The 12,877-nt window shown below is 40.5% G+C and overlaps 1 protein-coding gene across 1 annotated transcript in view; it reads left to right on the top strand.

Moving 5' to 3' along the window:
- CDH26 (cadherin 26) overlaps positions 1-12,877 on the top strand; it is a 48,617-nt gene that overhangs the window by 25,792 nt on the left and 9,948 nt on the right. Inside the window, exons 7-13 of the mRNA XM_089513324.1 lie at positions 938-1,066; positions 1,622-1,807; positions 2,936-3,207; positions 4,853-4,995; positions 6,169-6,402; positions 9,812-10,042; positions 12,713-12,834. Coding sequence (XP_089369450.1) covers positions 938-1,066; positions 1,622-1,807; positions 2,936-3,207; positions 4,853-4,995; positions 6,169-6,402; positions 9,812-10,042; positions 12,713-12,834 — 1,317 coding nt within the window. The remainder of the gene's footprint in view (positions 1-937; positions 1,067-1,621; positions 1,808-2,935; positions 3,208-4,852; positions 4,996-6,168; positions 6,403-9,811; positions 10,043-12,712; positions 12,835-12,877) is intronic.

The following is a 12,877-nucleotide window of genomic DNA, read 5'->3' as shown; positions in this document are numbered from 1 at the left end:
TGACCTTGGACTGTCACTTTGGGTACTTGATAGGTTTGCTATGAGAATAAAAATGAAAAGAGGAACCATGTCTGCCATCTTGGGCTTCATTTAGAGGACAAGTGGATATACAACCGAATCCCAACTTTATCTGTGTCCTGCCCTTGACCACTGCACTTTGTACAAGTATAGTATGTGCCAATAAACCTAGGCAACATAATCCATGCAAATTGTTGCTATGTGCCTTCAAGTCAATTCTGACTTATGGAGATCCTAAGGATTTTCTTGGCAAGATTTGTTCAGGGGGGGGGGGGGGGTTCCATTGCGTTCCCCTGAGGTTTAAAGAGTGTGACATGCCAAAGATCATCCACTGGGTTTCCATGGCTGAGCAGAGATTCAGACCCTAGTCTCCTGAGTGCTCCACAGTGTCCTGCTCAAACTACTATACCAGACTGGATTAAAATATACTGATACTGACACTAAAACAATTGGATATTAAAAATATATCAAGTGGATATAAAGGAACTCTGTGTTTGTGTGTGTGTGTGTGTGTGTGTGTGTATCCTTGAAGTTGCCTGTCAATTTATGATGTCCTTATGAATTTCATTGGGTTTTCTTAGGTACGAAATAGTCACAGGTGGTTTTGCCAGTTCCTTCCTCTGAAATCATGTCTGATCTTGGAAACTAAGTCGGGTCAACCCTGGATAGGAGACCATCAATGAATACCAGTTTCTGACAGAAGTCAGAAGCAAATGTTGACTTTGACAGCAGAATAAAAAGTTTCTGTTGGCAGCATGGAGCCCTTATTTTTTTTGTTTGGAATGTTTGCATTGTTTTCCTCGACTCCCAGTTTTGGGAGAAGCAGGATGATGGTATTACGATGATTTCAGCATTACAGAATTCAATGGGATAGCTTTGAATAAAAAGTAATAATGTTTTATATTTTAATGTTTTTCAGACTACTAAAGCATTCCAGCTTCATATCAAGGCTACAGACCATGGAAACCCACAATTGTCATCAACAGCAACAATTAATATTGTTGTGGAGGATGGCAACAACCACCTGCCTACATTTATCCAGGAAAAGGTAATGATGTAATACCTGAGGGCTGTTTTCAAGAGGAGACAGTTTAATGTGCGACTCAGTCATGAGATGAAAAGCTTTGTCCTATGAGTGCCTCTTTAGGAAATATTACCCTTCATGGCGAGCCCTCCATGGATCAAGTACTCTTAAGGCACAATGAAAAGAAAAGGATTGTATTGGACAAAGGTGTGACTTTCTTTCCTCCTGACGGTTGACATGAAATTTAAATAAGTTCTTGATGGCTGTGGTGGGAAGATACCAGGATATTTAATTTCTTGCTAAATTGTTGCTGCCTATAACTAAGCCTTAGAAGAGCCATTCAGCCCTTTAAAATGTATGTGTGTGGACAGTTTTAAACGACTGGGAAAACACCAAACAAAAGGTACAATGGTTTTCCCTGTAGCAATGCTCCTTCCTTCTGGTGCTCTTGGCCATTTGATATCTTCATAGTCCCACCCTTGGTTCTGTGTCTTCATTGTGCTAACTGTGTGTGGTGGTATAGAATGCCTGGAAATGCCTTTGATGTATAAAAAATCTTTTCCCACCCTGCCTTTTTAGTATCAACTGGATTTTCCAGAAGGCAAAGCAGAACGTGATATCCTACGTCTCAGTGTGGAAGATAAAGATGCTCCCAGCACACCTGCTGGGAGAGCGAAGTATAAGATAGTGAGTGGAAATGAAAGAGGGAACTTCATCATTGAAACAGATCCAAATAGCAATGAAGGGGTGCTAAGCATTGTAAAGGTAAAGATTTTTTTTTAAAAAAATATTTTTATTGTTCATTAATATGTACAAAGACTTTGTCAAATATATACAATTTTAACATTGTAAATGTAAAGATGTAAATAATCATATGTCTGGGCTGGAGAATGTGTGCGCTTCCAGATGTTGGACTCCAATGTTCATCAGGTCTAGCCCAGCTAATGATGATATATTATGGGAGTTGCAGTCCAACATAATCTAGAGGGCCAAATGTTTCCTGCCCGTGTCCCAAGGAAAAGAACTTATTTGTCTCTCAGATGTGTTGAATCACACCTACTACCATCCCCAGGCAGTAGAGTCCATGGGCCTTATTGACTGGAGTAAGAACTATTAGTCCAACACATCTGGAGGGCTCAAGCTTAGGAAAGATTGCTATCGAACAGGGGTGGGCAAAGTGTACCTCCCCCAGATACCCCTAGGAATCAAGATTTTTTTTTCATTCCCTCATTTCTTTTTGCCCTACAGTATGCTCCAGAATTACCTCTGGGGATGTGAAGAGCATTTCTGCAATGATTGCAATGTTTTTCAAAAATGTCTCACTCCACAATGCCCTCTGGGGGTGTGGGGGATTTCCAATATATTTTGGCACTCTCATGGGCCAATTCATGTGCAGGAGAGCCAGTGGGGTGTAGTGGTTTGAGTGTTGGACTGCAACTCTGGAGATCAGGGTTCAATTCCTCACTCGGCCATGAAACTCACTGGATGACCTTGGGCAAATCACATGCTCTCAGCCCCAGGGGAAGACAATGGCAAACCTCCTCTGAATGAAACTTAGCAAGAAAATCCATGATAGGTTCACCTTAGAGTTGCCATAATTTGGAAACTACTTGTTGACACAAGAAGAAGAAGAAGAAGAAGAAGAAGAAGAAGAAGAAGAAGAAGAAGAGCTTCCTGTTGTTAAAAGGGCCTCTTCTAGACTTAAAATGGCACAGGAAAGCCCCTAGAGAGTGTTGGAGGGCATTTGGGAGTGTTTGATTTTTTGTGTGTGGGAGTTGGTATCCTAGAAGGATCCCCAAAAGTCTCCTGGGTCACAGTCTTGTCCACCCTCGCTATAGACAGAATTTATTCATGGAAGATTTTGTTGCTGTTTTTTCTTCCCCCTGTATCTAGCCTTTGATCCATGATGGTACCTCTGAAAGGAAACTTGTAATTTCAGTGGAGAATGAAGAGCCCCCCTTCCTATGTGAAAGAGGTTTGGTGAGGAATGTTCCTTCTCCAAATTACTCCAAAGCATCTGTGGACATTAATATAATTGACAGAAATGATGCCCCACAGTTTAATCCTTCTATCCTTGTTCTTCGACAAGAGGAAGGAGTCAAGTCTGGAACTAGAATTGGCCAATACATGGCAAAAGATCCAGATGCTACACCCAATGTAATAAGGTAGGCATTATAGCAGATAACTTTCCTTTAAACATTGATCCAAAACACACTGCAGAAAATAATCCAGTTTGAGGCCACTTGAACTGGCTTGGCTCAACGCTAGGGAATTCTGGGAACTGCATTCTCTGTCAGAGCTCTGGTGCCACAATAAACTACATTTTCCAGAATTCCTTTCCTTCATTCCTGTAATTAATAGCAGGGAAAGCAAAATGACCCATAAACTGCATGGATCCACCCATCCCTCTACATATTTTTGTTATTGTACTTGCTAAGAGTATGATTCTTGTTTTAAACAAGGCATGTGTTCCCTTCATATCTTGTTGTCCAGCAGAAATAAAGCAAGTTTCTGTGCTGTACTGCCAAACTGGATTGATGGGATGTGTGGCTTCAAGCAGGTTGCATGGGGATGGGAGGGAAGAATTGGCCCTGGGACTTGCTGAAGTTGTTTGTGCCATAATTAAAAAAAAACTGAAGAGAATTTACTCGACAAATGCTTAAAAGACACTTTCATATGGTCTTAAATTTCAAAATTAACTTCTGCCACAGAAAACTAATGCTGGGACTCAGCTGTAGGACAAATTATAGCATATCTATTCCCTGCAAACATCAGCTACAATGAGTCAGTTTTACACACCAGACTCTCAACACTCTTCCTGTGATGTCTTATGACTATTTGCACCCTGGGGGACCTGATTCCCTTTTCCCTACACCCTTTGGGGGTGTATTTCCTAATTTACTTCATTCACTTGTTTTATCTAGAGCTTAAATTGGGAAATACACACTAGAGGGTGTAGGAAAGAGACAGTCAAACACTCCAGGGATAAGACATCATAGGAAAAGTGTTGGGAAACTGGTGTGTTCAATTGACTCATCTTAGCAAATGTTTGCAGGAACCAGGTGAGTTTTGAGGCCTTCTCTGATTGCTTAATATGCCAGCAAATTGAACCTGATTATATTTTGCAAGGTGGGTTTTGGATGTATGAAATTTGGTTTCTAGTTCTGTAGAGCTTTGGGAAGGCCACTCTTTTAAAAAAAAATATTTTATTAAACTCAAATACATCCATTTCAGATACATCCATTATTTAACATTCATAACAAACATACACACCTATTTACATTTCTTAACACCTACATTCTATCTTTCTTTCTTCGCACTTCATTCTTCCTCTCATCCTAATATTCTTGTTTCACATTACACACTTCCTAACTACATTCAAGTTAAGTGGTTGAATTGGCATTTATCTGTATGACTTGCGTTACTTTCTTTATAAAGAATAGAAAATAAAATTTTACCTGTCCATAACATATACATAGAGAAGAGTTCTCCCATCAACATTTTATTTCATTAGTATTCTTATCATTTTTATATATTTATCTTTGTCTAGAATCAGTTTCCATTTATTGCCTGATTAGTATTCCTGCTAATTTTTAGATACCATTAAATTTCAAAATGTTATTTTCCACAATTTTGAAACTTCTTTCCACTGTTCCTCATAATCCCTAGGGGATTTGTTATTTAATTGACTCATGATTTTGTCCATAATTGATAAGTCCATTAATTTAATAATCTATTCTTCTTGGTCTGCTAAGCTGCTCATGATGTCTTATCGCTCTTTAAAAAAAACCATTTGATTTGCTCATTAAGATACAGAATAGCTTCTGACCCAGATGGCTGGGTGACTATTGATGAAAACTCTGGGGTTGTGATGACAGCTAAAACACTTGATAGAGAATCACCTCACTTGAACAACAGCATCTACACCATTAAGATTCATGCCATTGATGACGGTAAGTCCATTCTGAAATGGCAGTGGTAAACCTAGTTGCCTGCCAGCAGACTTTTTTGCATGTTGTGGAAGGCATGGAGTAAAGCTGAACCACAAAATTTTAACCAATTCCAAATCTGATACATCTTCAGAACCAGCCTTTTCTTTTTAATAAGTATTAGTATTATATTAGTTTTGTGTCTGGAACATTCTTGATTTAATTCAGAATAGAGTAGACAAGTTGAATGAATTGTTGAATGGTGAGTCTACACATAGGTAAATCCAGCTGATTCCATAGCTCTACTCTGGTTGGGACTAACAGTGGGATTTAGTACTACATTTCCTAAGGGATGGGTTTTTTTTATTTTTGTATTAAGCATGCTAAGGTGAGTTGCAATTTTATCGGTCCTTGGTAAAAGTTGTAATGAATCTACTGTATATACTCATGTACAAGTCTAGAAATTTTACTCAAAAAAACTGAGTCAACTTATCCACAGGTCAATATAGGTACTGTATATATGTAGAATTTTGTAAGTTCTTTGGCATTGTTTTCCTTTGCATTATCCTTTAGATCCTTTGTTACATGCCCCTAAGTTTTACCCTCAACTTATCCACAGGTCATATCAAAATCCATAATTTTGATCCCAAAATTTGCCTTTGACTTATACATGAGGTCGACTTATAGGTATCTGCCTTCATTTTCTGGTCTAGTGGGCTGCATTCAGTTTGGGAGACCACATGTTATACTATACACTATGACAAGGACATTGAGGCATACTTTATAGAGCATGGTTCCAACATCTGAATACTTTGGCTGGGCTTGAATAGATTGAGGAATGGGGGAACAAATGAATTCTCCCATTGTGTCAATAAGTACATTGAGAAGCTACCTTTAAAATGCTTCCAAGTGGTACATGCTCTCATTGCCCCTTCAGGTAAACTCTGATTTATGATCTGTCTGCCTCTTGAGAGTTTGCAAAACAGGTCCAGCTTGAATGATGTATAGTCATCTGACATTTACAGCAGATGTGACATCTTGTGGATAGAAGTGTGGAAAGTTTGCTGAAGAGGTCAAATGCCTAAAGCCAGTGGGTGAAATCCATCTCTTATCTTGAAGGTTTCTTCCTGCTCTGTCGGTCCTTGTTGTGCGTGTGTGTGTGTGTGTTTTAAGTAAAATCTTTTGTTTCCCCACTAGGTCTTCCATCCCAAACTGGTACTGGTACCATCCAACTTTACCTGTCTGACCTTAATGACAATGCTCCAGTGCTAGTTACATCATCTTTGGTGGTCTGTGAAGGAAAAGAAAAAGACCCTTTACATATAAAGGCAGAGGACAAAGATTCCCATCCATATGCAGGCCCCTTTACCTTCCAGCTAGTGGAGACTGTGGATAATATGGGAAACTCATGGAAACTGGGAGAAAGTTTTGGTAAGTTAGCCTCTAACTCCTTTAACATTTTGCCCCTTTGACAGCTTTTTTTTTTTTTACAAGTGCACTGGAATAACATATTTAATATGGAAATAAATTTCCTGGACTAAATTTGGAATGAGGCTTGATCTCCATGTAAGGTTGCACACTTATAACCAAGAGAGGACAAATCCTGGATGGATTTGCTTCCTGTTTTTTCTCATCTCAGCTGTAATATCACCTGGTTTCTTCCATATCCAGTTTACCTGATCATAGACACACTTCAGTTAGAGCAGAACCAATAGCAGGAGGTGTTGACTCTATAGATTAGAGGTAGACCCCAGAAGATTAAACAGAAGTTGAATTCAGCTATAATGCTGAATTCAAGGCCTAGAAAGCAGGAGGGTATAGACCATCTCTGTGTCCGGGAATGCTGCCAGCAGACACTTGACAGTAGCCGATAACAGAGCCTTAGCACAGTGGAAGTGAAAGTAAAGCAGACCTTGCAAGGAATCAGTCTGAGAGCAGTCCGAGAAAACAAGCCGAGTTCAGAATTCCAGAAGTCCAAACATTCTGAGAGTCAAGCCGAAGTCAGGATACCGAGAAACAACGTTGGTCAAACAGTCCAAGGTCAAACAGCCAAGAGATAACGAAGTCCGGTCCAAGGTCAAGGTAACAAAGAATCCAGATACTAGGAGCTAGTGCTAGCAGCAATCACGCCGAGAGATCATGCAATAAACTCTAGCAACCAGCATTAGTCTCTCTCCCACTTAAGTAAGGGAAACTCTCCCTCGTGCCACCTGAGGCTGGTTGGCTAATTGCCTCTCGGCAATTCTCTGTGATCTGCGCCTGCAAGCACTCTCGGCTCTTCTCTCTTTGAAAGAAGGCACCTGCATGCAAGCTTCGTCCCCAGAGTCCCCACTAGGCAGTGGTACCATAGAAGGCCTCTCTTCGGCACTAGGACCTGGTTGAATCTCCTCCTCTGGGGCTGGAGGATCACAGCTGGGACCTGGCAGGGCAGGAACAGCACCTGGCGTTGCCTCAATCCGCCCTTGCTCTGGAGGAGGCTCATCCTCCTCCTCATCCTCTGAGAGCTGATCTTGGCTGGCCATGACACTCTGCCTTAAGCCCAACACTATCTTCTTGCCTTAAGACAATGGTGTTGCCCTCCAGATCTCTTTGGACTGCAGTTCTCATCATTCTTCACTACTGGTGATTCTGGCTAAGAATTATGGAAACTGTGAGCCAAAATCAACTCGAGGAGTCAATTGTTCACATCTGCACTAGTAAGCTGAGCTGTGGTGGCTCAGCGGTTAAGATGCTGACTCTGATGATTGCAAGACTGGCGGGTTGGCAGGTTGAGGCCCATGTGCCACATGACAAAATAAACTCCCATCACTAGTCCCAGCTTTTGGCAGCCTAGCAGTTCAAAAGCATGTAAAAGTGCAAGTAGATAAATAGGTACCACGTCAGTGAGAAGATAACAGCATTTTCTGAAATCATGCTAGCTACATGATCAAAGAGTTGTCCTTGACAACGCTGGGTCATGGAGATGAGCATAATCCCCTACAGTTGGACATGACAACCTTGTCAAGGGGAAACCTTTACCTTTTACCTTTAAGAAAGACAGAGAGAACAGAGATGCAGCCAAGACAAGTGTTTACAAATGTACACTTGAGGCAAGTGTATACAATGAGACATACCTCTATGTAACAATATAAATGAGACTGCATTTTATCTGTTTGATTCCCTATGTTTTGTAACCCAGAAATTCAAGAAATGGTCTCATCCAGGTGATCCCTGACACACCATGCCCTCTTCAGTTTTTCTTTGCATTAGGACACTTAAAAAAAACACAACCCTTTGTATGCTTTTAAAATAATTTTATACTGTTTTAAATATGTTCATTTTAATTGTTTATTGTTTGGTTTTAAGTGATTTTCTTTTGTGAGCCACCTTGGGTCCCACTTTGAAAGAAGGGCATCATATAGATGGAATAAATAAAGTAAATAATAACATGTAAATAATTTTCTTGAACCTCTTTGTGCCTCCAGTTTTCCCATTAGCTGCCTTCCTTACTTTCATTGCAGCATCTTTGTCCTGTCCCTTGCAGGTGAGACATTTGAGAAAGACAGGTGGAAATGAACAAGAGAATTTGTGCATGTCCTAGATCTTATTTGTGATAAGCAAATCTTTTTTTTTTTTTTTTTTTGGTAGCAGTAAGAGTTGTTGCCAAATAGACTTTACATTTCTTCATTCCATATGGTAAATACTTCCTCTGATGTGAGATCTTTAGGTTTATGTTATTTACCTTAGAAGACCCAGATTTCCTGAGTGTGTGTTTAGAAATATCTGACCACTATGCATGGGGTACTTTTAGTTGTTGTTCATGTTATTTGTCATCAATTTGGTTTTGACCTATGGCAACCCTATGAATGAGAGACCTTCAAAAGCCTCAGTCATCAGCAACCCTTCTCACATCTTTCAACTTCAGGGCTGTGACTTCCTTGATTGCATCAAACCATTTATCATTTGCTCTTCCTCTGTTCTACTGCCTTCATGTCAGAGTTTTCTTGGCAAGATTTGTTTGGGGGGGGTGGGTGTGTGTGTGCTTGCCTTTGCCTTCCTCTGAGGCTGAGAGAGATTGACTTGCTCAAGGTCACCCAGAGGGTTTCCATGGTTGAGAGGGGATTTCAACGCTGGTCTCCAGAGCCATAGTCCAATTTTCAAACCTCTGTGCCATACTAGCTCTCATTCTGAGTGTTCTCAGTGGGAATTTGTGGCTTCTGTGTCAGTGAGTTTGTTCTGGGTTGTAGTCTAAATTTTAAAGGAGATAGACAAGGGTACAATGTCCTCTAATTGAGTTCACACTAAAACCTAGAGCAATCCACTACTGTATTAAGATGGAGGGCACCACTTCTATTGGCTAAACTCAGGGATCAGACCTGTATTGCAGGGCTTTGAACCAGTAGCTAGAGCTTAGGTTGAGCTTGGAGTACAATACACATGCCGCCACGACTGCGCCGAATACGGAGCAAAAAACATGACTTCTAATACAGACACCAGGCCTGTTCTATTATGAGGCCTACTACTGCATACCAATCCCAATGACTTGGAGGTACACAACAAGAATAGTGTGTAGCAATGTAGATGCAGGCCTTTCTTGATTGCTTCAGATTGCTATAGAATCTGTTCCATTAAAAACATTCAGGGGAAGTTGGACAGCTATTCTACTTCTAGAGGTGTCTTGCCTTGAAGATCTACAATAATCCCCCCAGGTCCCAAGAATCCAAATCTGGTGTTCTTTGGGTATTTGGAAGATGTCTAGCTGCTAATCCATGTTTACATTAGCGAACAGACAGATGTAACAGCCTCATAATGGTGTTTATCCTTCTCCCTCCCTCCGTCTTTCTGTCTCTTTATGTTTCAGATGATTCAGTTGAGCTTTTTATGATAAAGAGCCTTCCATCTGGCAATTATTCAGTGCCTTTCCATATTTCAGACAAGCAAGGGTTTTTCAAGGAGCAGACCCTGCATGTCACTGTCTGTGCCTGCCAGGACGGGAAGACATGTGAGCGGATGATTGAACGGGCCTCTGTATCAGTGGGTCTTGGAGGGGGAGCAGTTGGAGCAATCTTAGCTGCATTCCTCTTACTGATATGTGAGTATATCCTAGAGTTTACATTTAACTATACATTTACATTTAACTAAGCAGAAACTGTACACATGCCTTTTACACATGGTATTTAACTACATTATTCTCATAAAACAGCAGCTGATTTTCAACAGCTGTTCTGTTTAATCATTTAAACATCCCTAAACCAGGAGTGGGAAAATTGTTGAAGTCCAGGAGCCAATTTCCTGACCCTGGCCTGGGACCTGCCAAGTCTACACTGAACTTATATATATTTTTAAAAGCAAGTTTTGTTTTATATTTTTTTTCCAAAATAAGTTCCATTGTGTGTGTGCGTGTGTGTGTGTGTGTAGACCGGCTGAGTATCCCTTATCCAAAATGCTTTGGGCCAGAACTGTTCCATATTTTGGGTTATTTATTTATTTTTGGATTTTGGAAAACATGTATTTGCATATACCTAATGAGACATAATGAGGCTGGAGAGAGACTGAGAATCTGTGAAATGGTGGGAGGCATGGATACCTACAATTTCACAGATCTTTGCATCTCTCTCCAGTTCTCTTTTCAGCCTCGTAAATACAGTACAGGTACATAGTACACTACTTGTGTTGTAACTCAAAAGGTTTTGTATTTTGGAATACTTAAAAATTTTGGGATTCTAGATAACAAATACTCACCTGTATTTATGTATGTATGTATGTTTATGTAGGTTTAAGAACAGGAGGCAGGGCCTGTACCTTGTTTAGAAGGAGAATACTGTTCCTGGGCATTTCCTAGAATGATATTTCCCCATTTTTCCTAGGAAAAGTAGGTTATATCAGAACCAACAGAAATGTCTGGAAGCAGTTTTGGGGCTCCCCCCTCCCTAATCTTGAGGACCCCATGTGACCCGTGGGCCATAGGACTTTGTTCTAACAGACCTCAGACTAGATTGTCTGCAGGGCTACATCATCCCTTACCTATTTACATTGTTCCCTTGATTGAAAATCTGAGAATTGTTTTGTGTGTCCCCCTTTCAGTAACTGAACACATGTCATAGGCCCTTTTTAGCTGTGGGGCTGTTGTTGTGGAGAGCTGCATCTAGAGGAGGCCTGGCTGTATTAAATTTATATGTTTCGTTAGGCTTTTCACTTCAGACTAATACACTGTTTCTAAATAGGTACATGTAGTTAACATTATTTCCTCCCTCCTTTTGATGCTTTTTTTAAAAAAGACTATCAGGTCATAATCTTTGAGATATTTCAGGATCAAGAGTTGGGACTGAAATGTTGTGAATAAATTCAGTAAGCAAATGTGTGAAGTCCAAGTACAAGTGTGCTACACCTTGTAACTGTTATAAGAAACAAAGCATGGACAAAATGAGAGCCAGCATGGTATTGTGGTTTGAGCATTGGACTATGACTCTGGAGACTAGGGTTTGAATCCCTCTTGGCTATGGAAACCCACTGGGTGACCTTGGGCAAGTCACACTCTCTCAGTCTCCAAGGAAGGCAAAGGCAAACCCCTTCTGAATAAATTTTGCCAAGAAAGACTTGTGATAGCTTAGGATCACCATAAGTCAGAAATAACATGAAGGGACATAACAATAATGGACAAAATGGCAAACCTTCTGTCTTCCTCTGTATAACAGAAACAGACTGGTTGAGCTGTTCTTTTCATGTGTACGTTTACTAATAGCTGTGAGTATATCCATGCCTGTGTGTAAATCTCTTCATGGCATAGGTGTTAATACCATGTACTTGTAGATAGGGCTGTTTTTTATGTGTGCTTTATTTCATCTGACTGACACTTTACCAGGTGAGACCAATGGTTTAGTGAAAAACAGTCCCATGACCAGTGCCATATGCTCGTACTATTCATGCCTGTGCTACAGACATATGAATTTTCTTACCTGAGATGTTTCTCCCTACCTCAGTCTCTGTAGATGAATGAGAAAAGGGCTCCCAACACACAAAGGGGTCTTCAAGTTGCTTCTTTCTGCCTTACAGTTGAGCCATGTACTACAGCAGAGATCTCCCCCCCCCCCCCCCATGATCATTTAAATTGAGATGTTGGGCAATAATGATCTTTGCACCACGATGAGCCATGTACTCTGCCACTGCCTTATTCATTTCCTTGTGGATTCAAATGCTGTGATACTTTGGGAGGTAGCAATTATCAAAAATTTTGTCCCTAATGAAATGGCTTCACCATCCTCTCTACTGGAATGGCTAGCAAAGGGTACTATTTAACTGTTCCATATCACTCACTTTAAAAAACAACAACAGTGGAAAGTAGAAAAAAAAAGAAGGGAAAAATACAAGGGACTAACATATGACAAATGCCTGGACCACGTTTTGGAAAGGTACTTTTTTGGACTATTCGTTTATTTATTTGACTTCTATCTCACCTTTCTCCCAAAATGGAACTCAAAGCTGTATGTAACTGTCACAAACCCTCCTGCTACTGATCATGCTGGCTGTGGGATTCTGGGAGTTGTAATTCTCTAAAATTAACTTTTCCATGTCTGGCCTAAAACCACTCCAACCCTGGCAAAAGTCTATCAATAAGGCAGAGTGATGGCCCAATAAAAGTCAAACCTATAAATGTCACTTCTGTTCAGCTAAGGTTTTAGCAGCCAGCAAGGTGTTTTTAGGTCAAAGGCCTTAGTATATGAGGTTATAGAGCTAATGATGACACTCTTTTCCTGCTTTTCAGTGGCCATGGGTCTCTTGCTGTGGTGTTCCAGAACTGAGAAAGGCCAGCCATTCATCCCTCATGAAGGAGGCAACCAGTCTCTGATCCAATACAATGAAGAGAGTCAGCAAGTTTTGTCTCAGGTAAAAAAATAATGTTCTTACCCCATGAATTTCTAGAGGCAGC

Source organism: Sceloporus occidentalis, unplaced genomic scaffold (genome assembly GCF_023333645.1).
Source record: "Sceloporus occidentalis isolate IW3139 unplaced genomic scaffold, rSceOcc1.0.p SCAF_3, whole genome shotgun sequence".
Classification (NCBI taxonomy): domain Eukaryota; kingdom Metazoa; phylum Chordata; class Lepidosauria; order Squamata; family Phrynosomatidae; genus Sceloporus; species Sceloporus occidentalis.
Note: the sequence above shows the minus strand (reverse complement) of the source record. Positions and strands in the feature narration are given on the sequence as shown.